Source organism: Enhydra lutris, unplaced genomic scaffold (genome assembly GCF_002288905.1).
Source record: "Enhydra lutris kenyoni isolate GAN:26980312 unplaced genomic scaffold, ASM228890v2 scaffoldscaffold21, whole genome shotgun sequence".
Taxonomy (NCBI): Eukaryota; Metazoa; Chordata; class Mammalia; order Carnivora; family Mustelidae; genus Enhydra; species Enhydra lutris.
Window position 1 is genome coordinate 65,876,697 of NW_019154105.1, and position 16,404 is coordinate 65,893,100.

The window sequence follows — 16,404 nt, forward strand, 5'->3', positions numbered from 1 at the left end:
ATGGCCACTTCTAGGAAGGGCACAAGCCTTGAGGATGGTCGGGGAAGCGGTTTCTGAAGATGTCATTGGGAGACACCCCCCCCGCCCCGCCCCGCCGAGGGGGCAAGTTTCCATAAGGCCAAGGCCATCATGGCTGATTATGTGCCTGAAAGCCCAGAGATGGCCTGCGGAGGCCATGGTCACCATTGTCAAAGACAGCTTAACACCACCTGGGATCTGGGGCTTCACTTGAGCCCCACACAAGCCTCGCTCTCTTTGAGGAGAATCACTGCCCAAGTTTATGGCTCTTGCCTAGGTACCCCCATGGCTTTTTGGCTTTACAGAAATAACATCCCAGGGAGAGGCTGGGTTTTGTTGTCTGCCTGGTTTTTCACAGAAGCTGAAGTGGCTGAGAGCTTTTGGCAATCTCCCTGATGCGTCCTGTCCTGTGGGAGCTGCATTTGTGAGGTAGTGAGCTCCCCGTCACTGGATTCCCATATTGCTGTTGGGGCTTGGGGAGGAAGCCGAGGTGGGGTGTTCTGCATTCAGAGAAGCTAGATGTTTTTCCAAGGAGGAGCCAGGACAGAGGCATCCAGTGACCCTCGGGGCCTGGAGGGGACCCCTTCTTCCCCCCATCTTGTTTCCATTCTCTTCCACACTGACAATAAGGACAGCTGCCTGAGCAGGGGCGAGTATGCTTCCGACAGCTCTGTAGTTCCCTTTAGCAAATTGAGGGCAGGCCCCAGGTCCTGGGTGTGCTTGTCTTGGGCGGACGGCGTGCGTGCCGCAGTAGGAGGGAACGAACTGTTTTCATCATGTCAGCTTTCCGCTCGTGGGAGCTGTTATGCCCCAATAATGGGTCCGTGATTAAAGGAGCGAGACTGATACAAAGCGAAGGTCAAGCAAAGCTTTATTTCGCGCCAAGCATTAAGAATCTAACTGAACGTTCGGGGCCGCACCTCTTACAAGAGAGGGCGACCCTTCTCTGTTTCACAAACTAGCTTTTAAGGGCAAAGGCCATGCGGTCGGGCCTGGCCACGCACAGGTGGCCAATGAGATTGTAACACACACAGGAAACTCCAGTGATGCTAGGTGACCAATTGAGTTACAATTGACCCTAGTAGACATTTGAACCAGCCTATTACACCTTGATTGGGATTGGCCCCCAAAGGGCGGGTCTCATACTCCTTGGTAACCAGGGAGACAGTATGCATCCCCCCACTGATCGGATGCCTCCACCTGGCCTGACTCACCTTCGTATCTGGGCTTTGTTACCTGAAGCTGGTTTCCCGGACTTGTCTCCAAGTAAATCCCCTGGGGGAAGGGGAGCAGGGACAGTTTCTAAATAGGTCCTTACAGGAGCAACGTGAAATTTTCTGCTTAAGTAAAAGCAGTGAGTTGATTAAAAAAAAACCTTAGTAAAAAAACAAAACAAAAAAACAAAAAAAACCCCACCTTAGTAACATAGCTTCCTGATGGATGATTTTGGAACAGATGGCACAGGTGGGCCCAGAGTGATGGACACTGGGTGTAGACCACTGGGCAGTGGTCCCTGGTCCCGCGTAGATGAGGTGGCCACTGACCTACCAGCCCAGCTGAGGGCGTCTGGTATGGGGGCTTCTAGGTAGATGCGCAGACCACTGCACTGCAACATGAGTCCCCAGAGGAGCATGCCATGCCCCAAGCCACGTGGGCTTATAGGCCAGCCCACCTCCACCGTGTCAGCCAGACTCCAGTGCACAAAATCTGGCCACAGCCATGTGCAGCCTGAGGACCTACTGTGTGCCAGGTGCTGGGACGGTGGGACAAGCAAGTCCTTGATTAGGAGGCTTCAGTGCCGGGGGGCAGACCCCGGCTGTGAGCCATCAGAGGAGGCAGGATGGGATGTGGTCAGCTGTGGGGATGGGGATGAGCCCCTTCCCTGCACCAGCTCCTCGCCATCCCAGACCTGTGGGCTCCAGGCTCAGAGCTGGCCCTTGAGGAAACTCCAGGGAGAGAAACAGCCAATGAATGAGGAGTCAGGGGTACAAGGTCAAAGACACAGAGTCATTGGGAAGGTCTGAGATAGGAGGGGCTCTGAGTCCCCTGGGGAATGGGTGGGTGGGGTTGGGGGAAGGAATTTTAGGGTGAGGATTGAGGTGAGCGGGGCCCCAAAGCAGGGTAGAGCTGGAGGTGGATGGTGGGCGGGTCTTGACTATCAGCGAGGGGGTCTGGGCAGCAGGAGACCTCATGGAGCTCGTGCCTGGGAATAGGCGTCGTCACCACCATGTGTCTATGTAGCTTTACCATAGGCTGTAAAGGGAGTTCCCAAGTGACATCTCCGGGCTGAATCCACACTGAATGGCCTAGTGAGGCCCAGAGAGCAGGCCTGTCCAGAGAGGGCCCAGGCTTGGCAATTTCATAGGGATGAGCTCGAAGTAGATTTCTTTCTGCCTGGCCAAGGGAATGGGAGGGACTCAGTGGCCCCATAGACTGGTTGGGTCCCAGGCTGGTCTGTGAACCCCAAAATGGCATGGATAACTCTGCTGATGGGCCTGTCTTTACAGTTATGGGTTTCCTGGGATTCTTCACAGGAGGACCCCTACCCAAAAAAATGTCCGAGTCATAATTCTGGGTGAGGGAGGGCTATCGGGACCTGTCTGCCTTGGAGAACAGTGTGCAAAGGAGTCTTTTCAGGTGTTGGGGTGCAAGACTGGTGTGCAGGGGGCACGCGCTGCAGGGCAAGGCCAGGGAGAACGGGCTGGATGCGGGGGGCTGGGGGGAGGCCACAGGGCCGTGTCTCCGGCAGACTCAGGGCTCCCAGCCAGGGCCTACAGGACATTTAGGCACCCACAAAAATGTTTTAATTTCCTTCAGCCTCAGAAGAAGAAAAAGAAATTTTTAGGTCAAGGAAATGTTTTGATATATAATATGAATATATTCTTTTTTATACCAGTGCAGCCATAAAATATAATTGTTCATATTTTTTTTTTAATGGAGGAAGTAGCCGATGAAATCCTGAAATGCCTCAGGCCCCCTGAAGTCATCTCGCTCCCCAGATGGCTAAGAGGGGTGGATTCCAGAAACGGGGACTGGATTTCATTGTTGGTCTCTCCTACCCGCTTTCTTGAGAAGATAAATTAGTCTTTGCAGAGCTCAGATGGGCCCCAAGTGGCTTCTCTCCAAGCTGGTATCTGGCCCACCAGATCCCTTGCTTTCCTGAGAGATAGGCCTTTGGGGGTGAGCAGCCTGTCTGGGCTCCTTAAAGCCCTGGGACCTCTTCAAGGGCTGCTGTGGCCAGTATCTCGGCCTCCCAGCTGGAGGCAGCCAAGGGCTCCCATCCCACCACCTGCCTTTCCTTTGTTCTGGGCCCCTCTGCTCTGACGTGTCGGCACCATTTGTGAAGAGAAATTCTTGGAAGTGGTGAACATATGGTTCTCGGGCTGGGGGCTGGCGGGGAGGAGGGGCAGGGTGTCGGGGCCCAGGGGAGGGAATTTCTGTTTTAAAAAAAATGGGACTGGCAGTTTCCACCTCCTGTGGGAGATGCCCCGCACTTTCTATGTCGAGAGAGGAGGCACGCATGTGACTGTGTTTTCAGGACCTTCTCCGGCCACAACCAGCTCTGAAAAATGCCAGCTCGGCCCGCTAGACGGGCAAGAGCATTGTTCCAAACATCTAGGAATGGGCGAATGAATGAATGAATAAGGATCTTGCAATTTCACTAATAATTTTCCTGATGGCAACTTAGGAGGGAGTGACAGGTGGGATGAAGGCAGATCGGGTGGCTGGAAATGGAAAGTAAGTAGTATTTTCAAAGCTCAGCCGCGGCAGGAATGTCTACCAAGACCCATCTATTAACTTACACATTATCCTTTTAACAGCTTGGATGTAAAATGCCATTTTCCACAGAGGGGTAGCGCTCTCCATTTATTTTCTGCTGACTGATTTTGATTTATAGGAGTCCTTTCGAAGCTTACCTCTCAACTCCCTTTTCTTAAACATTCGGTTTGGTGTCCGTGAAGGGGGCCTGATTGACGGAGGGCTGGGCTCTCACCTGCTCGCTGGGCTAGTGCACACGGCTAGGGTGGAGGGGGGACACAGCTTTTCAGAGCCCGGCTGCCCCGGGACCCTCCCCTGTTCCTTCCTCCCGTCTGGGCCAGTGGGAAGGGCACCGGACTGTGGAGTCAGGCAGGGCGGGACCCCCATGGAGACCGCAGCCCTGCCAGTTCCCCGCTGTGTCCCCTGCAGTGGGCTGAGCCTCTGTGTTCTCATCTGGAGAATGGGTATGTGCCTGGGTCGGTGTCTTAGGCTGCCATAAGGCATTGCCCCCCACTGCGTGATTAAATGGCAGAAGTTTATCACCTCCCAGCTCTGGAGGCTGGAGGTCCGGGGCAAGGTGTGGGCAGGTCAATGTCCTCCGAGGGCCCAGAGGGAAAAGCGTTCCCAGCTCTCTCCCCCAGTGTCTAGTGGCTTCAGTCATTCCTTGGCTGTGGGCAGACATCTTCCCTCTGTGTGTGTCTGTGCCCAGATGTCCCCTTTTTGTGAGGACACTAGTCATATTGGATTAGATTAATTCCTCTATTTCCAGAGAAGGTCATACTCCCAGGTCGTGGGGGTTAGGACCTTTTGGGGGGACGTGATCTGACCTGGTCTCCAAGGTCTGTGGAAGACATCTCACGCAGCACTCCCCCACCCCAAGCTGCTTCTCTGCCTGTCCTACCTGGGGACTAGAGACAGAGGACACTCATGGCCCTGCCTGCGGGAGGCTGCCATCTCCAGGAGGAAAGAACAGGACATGCTGATGAGGTCCGTTTGTGGGAGACTAAGAGCGTTGGCCTCCTGGGGCGGCCGTGGCAAAGAGGCTGGGGATGGAAGCCGCAGGGTTTGCTTTCAGCCTGCTCTGGGGCCGGGTCTCCCGGATCAGGGGTCTCAGGCAGGGCTGGTTCTGCTCCAGGCCTCTCGCCTGGCTTCTGGGAGTTTGCCCGTGATCCTTGGCGTTCTCGGACTTGGAGAGGCGTCACCCCCATCTCTGCATCTATTTTCGAGTGTCTGCCTCCCTGAGGACTGTCTCTCCTTTTCTTTGTAAGGACACTTGTCACTGGATTTACGCCACTCCAGGACGATCTCATCTTGAGATTTTTTTTTTTAAGATTTTATTTATTTATTTGAGAGAGAGAGAGAGAGAGAGCGAGCGAGCGAGCGCACAAGTAGGGGGAGCAGCAGGCAGAGGGAGAGCACATGTACTGCTGAGCAGGAAGCCCGACGCAGGGCTCAATCCCGGAACCATGGGATCATGAGCTGAGACGAAGGCAGACGCTTCACCGCGAAGCCACCCAGGCGCCCCATCATCTCGAACTTTTTAATTATATCCTAAATGTCCCTTACCCATATCAGGTCACATTCAGAGGTTCCAAGTGGACATACTTTGGGGGGCTGTGTTCGGCTCACTATATCCAAGACTCAAATGGGGCACCAGCCTCAACTGGAGGTGGGCTGAAAGTTCTGGAAGTCTTCCCGGACAGCTGTGCCTGACAGAGTCCCTCTAGAAGTGCAGATGTGCCTGATGAGGAGGGCCAGGGGAGGCCAAGGCCTCCTGAGGGGACCTGAGCTGAGTGGAGGGAGACGGGGTGGGGTGGGGGAAGAACGCAGGGGGACTGGGTGGGGCCTGTTCATGGCAGGCCCGTCCCTCCTGCCTGATCGGAGTGTCCTGTCCTCACCCATGTTCACTCCTTCCTTCTCCAAACCCTGCCGATTGTGGCTCCAGAGGCGAGGATGGCTCCCTGCCCGCCCCCCTCCCCCCACTCCAGATGCACCCGGGGGTTGGGTGTTGGTTCAGTCCATTTGCGAGGTGGACTGAGGCCTTATGAATAAATCCTTCTTCCTATGGCGTTTGGGTTGGACGAGGGCTCTCCGGGGGGTGGTGACAGACAGCCAGGCCACGGTCTGAAATTAGAACTGTAAAACATCCATGCGAAGCATGATGGAGGGCCTCATGGGGACGTTGCCGGTCACCGTGAGCTCCTGGCAGGGGAGGGGCTGCTGCAGATCCACCAAGGCCAAGGACAGCCCCCTGCCGACCCACCGTATGGAGACAGCTTCAGACACCTCTGGAGGCTACAGCGGGGAGTTTGGCTTCAGGGGATACATGATTTGCTGCCGCCTGTCTCCAAGCTGTCCTGCTAAACTGGGGTGCATGGGGGTGGGGGGAATGGGCTTGGGTGACACATCTCTGCGGACATCTGTACTTCAGCTGCCCAGGCGACAAGGGTCCCACCAGTGTGGGCACTGCAGGGACCAGGAGAATGTCCCTGAAACTACCCTGTGGACACGGCATCTTACTGGCCTCTCCCAGGGGGAAAGGGCCGCGTGGGCAGGGTCATGGGTTCAAGGCCATGACTCCTGTGAGATGTTCTTTCTTGCTTTTGTCCTCTTTCAGTTCTTACATCCCTGCCTGTTTCTGGTCCCCACGTGCTGGGGATACCCCGGGCAGGGCCTCCAGGTCATGTGGAGGGAGCCCACCGTGTGTGTGATGGGCCTGGGTCTCAGTCCATGGGGCTGGCTGGGGAGTGGGCCTGAGTGTGGCCGCAGGCCCAGCCTTGTCTCCGGGACTCTCTGCGAGGCTCGTCTGAGGTCCCTGAGGGGTGGGGGGGTCGGGAGAGGGGTGAGGCTTTGCTTTGTTTTCTATTCTTTGTATCTGGGTGAACTGCCTCTCAAATTTCTCTTTCTTATGATAACATTTTTTTTTTTTTTTTTAAGTAGCAGCAAGGAGTCACAGAGATAGTGTGGACAGCTGGGTGTGACCTTCCCACCATGTGGCCAGACCCACAGTACCCTGGCGCAGAGCCCTGCATGGAGAACGTTCCATTTGGGCTAAAGCTGGCATTCTTGTCTGGGACACCCCATGCCTGCCTTGTTGGGCCACATCCTTTATGAACGTTCTCCTTCCTTCTTCCTGGAAGGGACAGGTTCTATCATCCTCCCACTCCAGACCCTTGTCAGAGACCCCCTGCCATCTCCCCAGGCCACCAGAACACTGTCCTGGGACCCCCTCATTGTCTTATCAAGAGCCTCTGCAGTGAGGGACCTTTCTAGAGTGGCCTCACACCTGCTTTTCCAGAGAGTGCTAGACCGGACCCTCCCAGACCTTCCCAGACCCTGCCCTGCTCCCGGGGTGGCAGCCTCTCCCTCTTGCCTTTCCCAGGCGTGGTGAGAGGCAGAGAGGAGGTTGTATGGACACCATGAGCAAGAAGGAGGCCCCATTCTGGACTTGCCGGGCAGCCCTGGACCTCTGCTTCTGCACCTGGGCGGCTATAGGGCCCTTTAGCCCAAGTGGAACTTTCTCTGTCTGGGAGTCAGGGGGTGGGGGGCTGCATCAGGGGGAGGGCTCTGTCAAGTGGCAGGAGCTAGGCTCTCTGCTCCGTGGAAGATTCTGGAGGGAGATGCCTCATGCTAGCAATGGCTTAGCAAGTAGGCCCACTTGGGAGCGAGGATCTCAGGGAACTCCTGGGGCTTGGGGGATCCCACTAGCTGAGAGAATCACGGAGTCTCATGAAGTAGACGGAGAGGGGGTGAGGCTCCTGGGGTGGGTGGCAGGCGTGGCTGAGAGCTAGCCAATGGCCTGAGCCAGCAGCCCTTGGTGTCTACAGGGAGATGGTGGGCTTGACCAAGGTCTGGTCCTCAGAGAATCAGCATGTGCCCCACGGCTTTCTGAGCCCAGCTGTTCCCTGTCTTTCCCCGAGGGGTCTTGGGCAGAGAGAAACAGGATTCCTCTCCCTGATAGATAAATGCAGAAGCAGCTCCCTTAAATGGACCAGACTGCTTCATCGAGGAGGGCTCTTGGGTTGGAAGTGTGCAGAGCTGAGCCCTGCTGTCTTCCTGGGGTACGGGGTATGGGCCAACCCTGCCTGCTGGTTGCGGGGAAGACGTGCATGGTGGGTCCATGGGAAGCCCCTCCTCTCTCATTTAGGCTGGGGAGAGCTCCACAGGGTGCTGTTCTAGAAAAAGCCACAGTTTTGGCCTCAGACCAGCCTGACTCCAGCTCTGCCGTCTCTCGAGCACACCCTTGGGGTCACCCGCCAACCCCTTCCACACCTCCACTTCTAATCCAGGCGGTGGGAATGATGGTGCTGATCTGCGGGGTTGTTGGGAGACATAAAGGACGGGAATGTGTGTTCCCTCTCTCTCTTGCTGCATTATATCTGTGAGCAGCGGGACAAAGCCGCTGTGCTTGCCCAGGGCAGGGTCTGACACCCTTCCCCCTCCGGGGCTTACAGCCAGGTCTGGTCAGGGTGACCCTGCCTGAGTGCAGTACCTGGCCCAGTACCTTCTGTGTCCCTTCACAGCCCAGCCACCCCCCAGCTCAGGATCAGGTTTCTCGAATGGCTTTGCTGGGAGAGAGAGAAAACGGACATTTATGGAGTGCCGACTGAATACGTTCATCAGGGTCTAGTCTTCACCCTTCCATGGGTGCCAGTCCCCCGGCATAAAAATGAGCATCTTTATCAGGTTTTGAGGACAGGAGGGAGAAGGACTCCTCAATGTGAGGGCTGGGGAATGTCAGCCTTAGCTACCAGGGTGAGAGCATGCTGGGGTGTGTGTGTGTGTGACCCCAGTATGTGCACACGTGCCTGAGGTGTGAACACACAGTAAGTGACTCAGCCCAGGGCTCAGTGTCAGCAGCCGTAACGGGTCTCCGGTGAGAACCTGCCCTCCTTCCCGTGTCTCCTCCGTCACCCAAGAGTAGGTTTGCTCACCCAAGAGTAGGTTTGCTCCTGTCCAGCCCCTATCCCATCCAGCTCCATTCCCATCCAGCCCCAATCCCGTCCAGCCCTGATCCTGTCCAGCCCCGATCCTGTCCAGCGCCATTCTCATCCAGCCCCGATCCCATCAGTTTTTCAGTTGAGATAACACTCGAGTGACCTAAAATTCACCATTTTAACTCTTTCCAAGTGGGCCATGATCCTGTGGTTTTTACATCTACTGTGTGTTAACAGTTAACAGTGGCTCTGTTCACTGAGTGGGCATTCTGGAGGCCCGTCCGTGCCATCCACAGGCCTTCCTTCCTCCTCCCTACGGCTGCGAGGTGCTCCCGAGGGTGGTCGGGCTGCGGGCCATCTATCCCGGCCCATTTCCAGTCTCTCCCGATTACGGTGTCGCAGGAAATGACTTTGGACATCCATCATTCCACATGCACAAGGACGTCTGCAGAGTAGCGCCCTGGGGCAGGGCGGGGGTCATTGCCAGGCCACAGCGTCCACGGGCTGCAGTTCTGAGCTGTGAGGTTTTGGTTTCACCATGAGTGTGTCTTACACACCCACCGGCAGCCTGTCGAAGGTGCTGGCCTCTTGCGGCTCCTTTGCGAGCCGGCTCTCTCTGCCCTGGACCAGCATCCTTCCGAGTACAGGTAGAGGGTGACACCAGGGGCCATGGGCCTCACATAAAGGCCAGCTGGCAAGCTGCTGTCTCACACATGCCCTGGCCCGGCTGGAGCCCCCAGCCCCGGGGAGCCTCCGGGAGGGCCTGCTGGCACTGGGAGGCCATCCTGATGTCCGTCACCTTCCATCACCTCCCCTCCCTGCCAGCTGTAGACCAGCCTCCTCCACCAGCATGGGCTGTTGGGGTCGATGAAAACAGCTGCCACCATCTGCCACCAGAGGCACCCTCCTGCTGGGGCCCGAGGAGCAACCCCACCCCCACCCCCTCACCACCCCCCGCCCCCGCCAAAGCTCATCATTTTTTGGAACATGTGGTGAGGTGCTGGGGCTGGATCGGGCCTCCACAAAGGCACCCCCAGGAGGGCGTCTTAGCTCCCAGCTCGGGACAGAAAGCATCCCTTTGTGTGTGCGAGGATCCCCAGGTGTGGGCGGCCTTCCACCTTTCTGTGTGGCAACGTGTGTTTACAGACCGCAGAACACACCTTGGCATGCTCTCCTGGGCATCCTGGAAGCCTGAGTGTGGAGGGAAGGTCCGCATCCGTGGGCCCAGGGGACCCGGCTGCTCCTTCTCTGTGGCTCCCCCTGCTGGCCATAGTGAGCGATGAGACTGTTTGTTGAATGAATACTCGAAGTCACCATAAGACATCTTATTCTCTGCCTTCTTTTTTGACCTCCCTTTTCTCAACACTGGATGCCTCATTTATTCTTTGTGTTCCCACATCAAATGCTAGCTGTATGATCTAGGGGCTATCGTTTTATGTCTCTGTTCTCAGTGTGTTCACCTGTGTAATGGGCACAGTCAGTGCATGGGGGAAGACACTAGCCTCCTTCCCATCTTCAGCATCTCTCCTGTGGGGCTCAGTGCACCGTGGGGCAGAGAGCCAGGGTGGGCTTCTGCAGGTGTCCCTGGTCTGGATCCCTCCCCTGTCTGGGCTTCTGATGGGGGTGAGCAGATGGGGACTCAGGCCCTTTTTTGCGTACAGAGACATGTCAGTGTGGTTTCTTAAACATTAAGGTTAAAACACAGATTCTGAGTCAGCAGGTCGGGGGTGGGGCTCCATTCGGGTTCTGCATTTCTGGGAGCTCTGGGGAAGTGTGCATGCCTGGGCACAGACCCCACTGTGAGCAGCGAGGACCTCGCCTGACATGGGCCGGCCCTGTCCCAATTGGCAGGGGCAGGGGCAGGGGCAGGGGCAGGGGCAGGGGAAGACTCATCAGTGTGCAGGGGGCCCTTCTGGGCCCTGAATTTTCCTTTTCTGATGGGAAGTCCGTTCTCGGAGTTCACAGTTGAGCCTGAATTCTCGCTGCTGCGTGAGTGTGTGTGTGTGTGTGTCTGTGTGCAGTGGGCTTAATGATGGACAGCTGAACTGAGCCAGAGTCTCTGTTACTTTTCTTGGATTATTCTTGAGCCCGTAGAAGGCGCAGGGCTCAGTGATCCACCCACACAAAGGACTTGCATCTCCACTCAAGACTGCGCAGCCAAATGAGGCCTGGCTGTGTGCTGGCCATGGGCAGGGGCCCCGTGTTTCACGGGCGGCCACAGCAGGGCCCCTGGTCAGTGCTGCTGGGGGAGCTCCCTCCCCAGGATACAGAAACAGCTGATGTGGACACGTGCCCGTGGCCATACAGGGGGAGGGGGCCCGGGCCCCGGGATACCTGTGCTCTGATTTCTGGTGGAAGCCCGTGTGGATGGATGTCACCCTCCCAGCAGCCTTGTGACGCCCTACTGAGTCTGCTCCGATGCGCAGCTAAGGAAACTGAGGCTTGGAGGGCCAGGCTTGTCCCCATGCACTGCACCCTCCTCGTTTGTTGGATTCCGCTGGAGATGTGGGTGCAGCCATGCCTGGGGCACCTGACGAAGGTGAACACTGTTTGCAGGTGGAGATGCTTCTTATTGTGCCATTGGGCTCTGCAGCCCTGGGCCCTGGCGCTCCCCACCGTGAGCCAGCCTCCTCTCCAACCGGCAGATCTGCTCACGCCCCTTACGGGTCCCCTGCCGGCGGGTGACTCTGCTGGATCCTCCAGCTGCAGGGCTGTGTCCGGAAGCCCCTTGCAGGGACTCTGAAGGACAGACCCGCTGCCTTGTTTCTAAGCGCATTGTATAGGCTCCTTGAGGAGCCTGAGGAGTGAAGGGTGTGTTGCTGGGGGTCATGGGGACAATGACTCACCATCTGGGTCTGGAATTGGCCCCACGACCTGCAGAAGCTCTCTGCATGAGTTAGGGTTTCTTTTCTTTCTTGGGGAGAGAGCCCTGGGCTGCCACTCAGTGGAGGAGCAGGCTGGCGAGGCCCATGGCTCCTGCCTGTGGAAGCTATTCCTGGGCCCCGGATGGGGCTCTTGGGGGACCAGGTCTGCCCCTGCTGAGCACACGTCTGTCCTCTGAATCTGTTTCTCCATTTCCAAAGGCTCGGTGTTCAATCTGATGCCTCCTATAGCCTTCCACCTGGGCCCATCCTGCTGCTTCCCTGACCAGGAGATGAGATCCAGCAGGCTTGGGTAGAATGGGGTGTCCGCAGACTCTCTCTCTCCAGCTCTACGAGGGGCTGGAGGGGGATTCAGACTGGGGAATATCAGGCCCGGCTATGCTATTCCCAGGGTCCAATGCAGAGTGAAAACATAGGGCCCTTTGTTCAAACATTTTTAAGAATTTCAAGATGGGGACAGCAGAACATTAAACCAAGCGGGGGCCCTGGGGGCTGCTTGGGTCGCACACCAGCCCGCTGGTCCTGGCTGCCTGGGACACTCTGGTTGGGGACACCTCATGTATGCTGTCCCTGGGAAGGGGGTGGGCTCCCCCCACCAGGATTCATGAGATCCCTCTCCTGAGGGCTGGAAGGCATCACTGTGGACAAGCGGGGTCCTCAAGAACGGGGCGAGTTCTAGACCCTCAGGTGGTGTTTGCTGGTGTCAGAAGGAGATGGATGGGCTCTGGAGGGAGCCCCCGACAGCAGGGGTTAGTGGGGTCAGCTGGGGTTGGCTGTGGCCTCGGCCTGACAGATTCTGTCTTCGCCCTGGATCAGCTTCTAGAAAGGGATATTCATTCATTCATTCATTCATTCATTCATTCATTCATTCAATGAAAACTGGTGAACTTTTGCTCTGTGCTAGGCTCTGTGAATTCGGGTGGAATGAAATAGATCATGTCCTCCCTGCCCCCGATGGAACCCACAGCCCAGCAGCCTCAAGGACAAGCAGGCCTGGGAAGTCCACAGAGCCCGGCTTCTCTTCCTGGGGTCACAGGTTGGCTGGACCCAGGGGACGGGACATCTGTCAGGAGCAGCACCCCTGCCATGATCCCATGACACCTCCTGGGCCTGGGGGACTGGCAGTGCGGGGAGGAGACACAGGGGTGACCTGGGACCCGAGGGGCCCGTCCTCTCCCTGCAGGGGCTTTTCTCCAATCCTGGTCTCCTCCTTGGGCGTTCCTGGCTGTCTGGAAGGAGTCACGGAGGCCAGTGGTGGGCTCTGGCCACCTCAGGGATGGGAGGAGACCATTGGCCACAGCTGGGAGCTAGAAGCCCCAACTGCTGTTCCAGACTTTTCTCCCACCAGATCAAAGCACCCAGAGCTGCGGGGATAGGCCAGCCACTGGAAAATAGTTCCAGGATATTTTATTTCCAAAGCTGTTCATGGAGGAACCCCCGCCCCCCCATCCCCCAAGGGCAGGCCATACTTTTTAGTTTTTTGTAACGACTTTCAAACAGTAACGAAAACATGCGGCCCTTGTTCAAACCCTTGTGAGAATTTCAGGATGGTATCCGCGCACAGATGGCAGAGACCCAGCCTCACCCCGAGTGCGGAGGACACACCGTCTGGGCTCCCAGGCTGGCCCAGGTGCTCACCGGCTGTGCGCACAGGGCTTACCCTCCCTCTGCTTGTCTCCTTCATCGGTCAGTGGGGCTGATGAGAGGCCCGTGGGTCCCGAGTAGAAACAGGCCTTAGTCATGTTAGCAGGAAGCATGCCCAGTGCTGGGACCCGAGGCAAGACACAGTCCCCTCCCCCAAAGGGCTCATGATCATGTGGTAGGAACTGGCCCTGGGAGGGTGCCGGAAGGGAGAGCGCAGTGTCTGGGAAGTGTGGGGGGCGTTGAACCAGGGGAGGGGTCCAGGAGCCTTCCGGGAGGTGCTGTCACTTAGGCTGAGATCTGAGAGTCTTGTAGGAATTACCCAAGGAATTTGGAGTGGCGGTGGGAAGAGGGTCCAGAAGGCCCCGTAGGGTTGGTACTGGGAATATGAAGGGGCTGGGCCTAAGTGGAGAGCCCCTCCCAGAAGGGGGTGGGAGGGGCACTAGCCCTGCCTGGAAAGGGACCCCAGAGGAGGACTAGTCCCAGCAGCAGAAACCCCCAGACAAGGAGCTCAGCCTGCAGAAGGGCTGAAGTGCCATGTTAGGGGGTGAGCTCCCCGTTCCTCCAAGTGTGTGGGCAAGGCTGAAATGGCTGGGGCTCGATAAGGATGTTGGCTTGAGGATTTCACCCTGGAGGGGCTGCATTAAACAGACTTTGAGGTCCCTTCCAGCTGTCACACTCCAGCTCCTCGAAATCCCCTCTGGGAACAGCGAGACTATGAAATATAAATCAATAGGTTAAAAATACGCTTGTCTCCTGCACGTCCAGGCCCTGTCACCCTGCCTGTCTCCCTCGGTCTTCAGAGGATTCCTGCTCGGCTCGGGCAGCCTGAGAGCCCGGCAGGAGAAAATCGCTTTGTTCCCGAGCAAGGCAGGGCTGATCGCGTCTCTGTGGATGGGGCCTCAAGTTGGTTTTTTTTGTTTTTTGTTTTTTTTTTTAAAGATTTTATTTATTTATTTGACAGACAGAGATTACAAGTAGGCAGAGAGGCAGGCAGAGAGAGAGGAGGAAGCAGGCTCCCTGCTGAGCAGAGAGCCCGATGCGGGGCTCGATCCCAGGACCCTGAGATCAGGACCCGAGCCGAAGGCAGCGGCTTAACCCACCGAGCCACCCAGGCGCCCCTCGAGTTGGTTTTTGATCATTCCTGCCTCTAGGATGCACACTATCCCGTCGCGGCCGGCGTCCCCTCCTCATGCCTTCCCTGCTTTCATCACTGGGGAGAGGACGATCAGGCAGACCATGTCGGGGGGCAGCTGAGCCCCCAAACCCGAGAGCTGAGGAGGTGCCGCCGGCAGGAAACCAAACTCAGGGATGGCCGGTGTGGTGACCCCAGATTAGTTGGGGTAATGGCTCTGCTGGGGGGGTGGGTGTTCCCCGGTTACTTCCTGGGGTTCCCATGGCAGCGGGAGTGTTAGGAGCAGCTAATAGGGACTGACAGTGAGTGAAATGAAATTTGATGTATGGGAAAATGCATTGGCCAGTGAAATAATTGGGGAGAAGGCGCTTTTTCCTGCCGGGCAAGGCCAGTCCTTACTTCCTTTCTGTTGTTCTGTGAGAACTTTCTGGTGCTCTTAGACACAGGTGTTTTTATCAGAACGAACAGTTGCCTTTTCTCAGGGGTGTGAGATGGCACAGGCTCTGTCACACGGGGCCCAGTGTGTGTGTGATGAGTTGTTCGGCATCCCTCGCGTGAGTGTGTGTGTCCTCCGCTGTGTGCGGCCCACCGCCGGCCCGCTCGGCTGTTCTCGGGCCTTCCACAGCCCATTGCTGGCTCTGCCATCAGCCAGTGCTTGCCGGGGGGTGGGGTGCAGTGGGGTGGGGTGGGGGAGGGGGGTAACCATAACCCGCCATTCTGGGGCCCAGGCTGGGCACAGAATGCCTCTGACAAGGGTTCCGAAGATGGGGACTTGGAGATCAGCCAAGAACGCCCGCCGGGGCTGCACCCAGGACAAGAGGAGGCCCAGTTTGAGAAGGTCCAAGGCTGGGTTTGAGTGTTTCCTGGCAGCTACTGGGTGCCAGTAGCAGGACTGGGATGTTCCCAAGGTCACTGTGAAGAGTGGGGTGAGGTTTCAGAACCTAGACTCAAGGCACTCTGCTGCAGGGCGGCTGGAGCCCCCCCAGAGAGCCCGCCAGGAGGGTCCAGGCAACTGATGTTCAACACAACACCCCAAATCCTGGGCAGTGGTGGGGGGGTGTCGTCTTATCCCCCTTCGTTCAGAACCGTGAAACCCACTGATTTCTTCTCTCTGTTGCCACCACAGGTGATCTTGATCCTGACGAAGTATTACCATGCAGACATGGGGAAGGTTCTGGAAAGTTCTCTGTGGCGGTAAGTCACCGCTCCTTATGCACCTGCGTGTCTCCCTGGGCTGAGGGCCGAGACCCCCCCATGCCCAGCAGGAGCAGCCCTGTGAGTTGATGGTCTCCCAACTTTCCTTTTGGTTGCACAAAGCGTGTAGAGGACATGGAAGGCGATTGAGGGTGTCCCCCGTGGGCCCACACAGCCCTGGAAAAGAGACAGCCCTATAGAAAGTGTATTTGCTGGCTTTTCTTTCCGTGTGTCCTCCCCCCGCTTCCTTTTCTCCTCGCAGGGGGAAGACGGTTTGCATCGTGAATTCAGGTCAGTGCGCAAATGCCCTCTGCCTGTGCCCTACACTTGAGATGTGGCTCTCAGAGTCCACCAAATACGTGATTCCCCTCATTGTTCAGACGTGTTTCTTTCTCTCTGGCTTAGCTGAAGAGCTTGGTGTATAAATTGGGGGGGGGGTCTCTATGTGAGATGTGAATTCAGCCCAAGAATGTCAAGCAGCCATTCTGATGTTTTAAACGAGGTGGGAGAGAAGGAGGTTTTGAGAAATCATGTCGGTTACTCTTGTCTTCGATGTTTACACCCGCTCACCCAGACAGCGGGGAGGGAGGCTCCCAGCGTCTCACGCCCTCCTTGAAAAACTTTTCTCAGGCAAGGATCCTGTTTCCTGTGAGTGCTGACCGTTGCTCCCATGTTCCCTGGGTGTTGAGCCGTTTTGGTTTTCAAGATGTGTTTCTCAAGGAACAATTAATTCATTTTGCTATTTGAAATCCATGAACAACACCCAGACCTGCTCATCAGGAGTCCCGTGTGTGTGTGTGTGTGTGTGTGTGTGTGTGTGTGTGTGTGTGTGTTTGGG

The 16,404-nt window shown here is 56.8% G+C and overlaps 1 protein-coding gene across 1 annotated transcript in view; it reads left to right on the forward strand.

The window, feature by feature from the left end:
* Window positions 1–16,404, forward strand: part of LOC111149138 (sortilin related VPS10 domain containing receptor 2) — a 461,286-nt gene that overhangs the window by 154,913 nt on the left and 289,969 nt on the right. Inside the window, 1 exon segment of the mRNA XM_022506082.1 lies at window positions 15,499–15,566. Coding sequence (XP_022361790.1) covers window positions 15,499–15,566 — 68 coding nt within the window.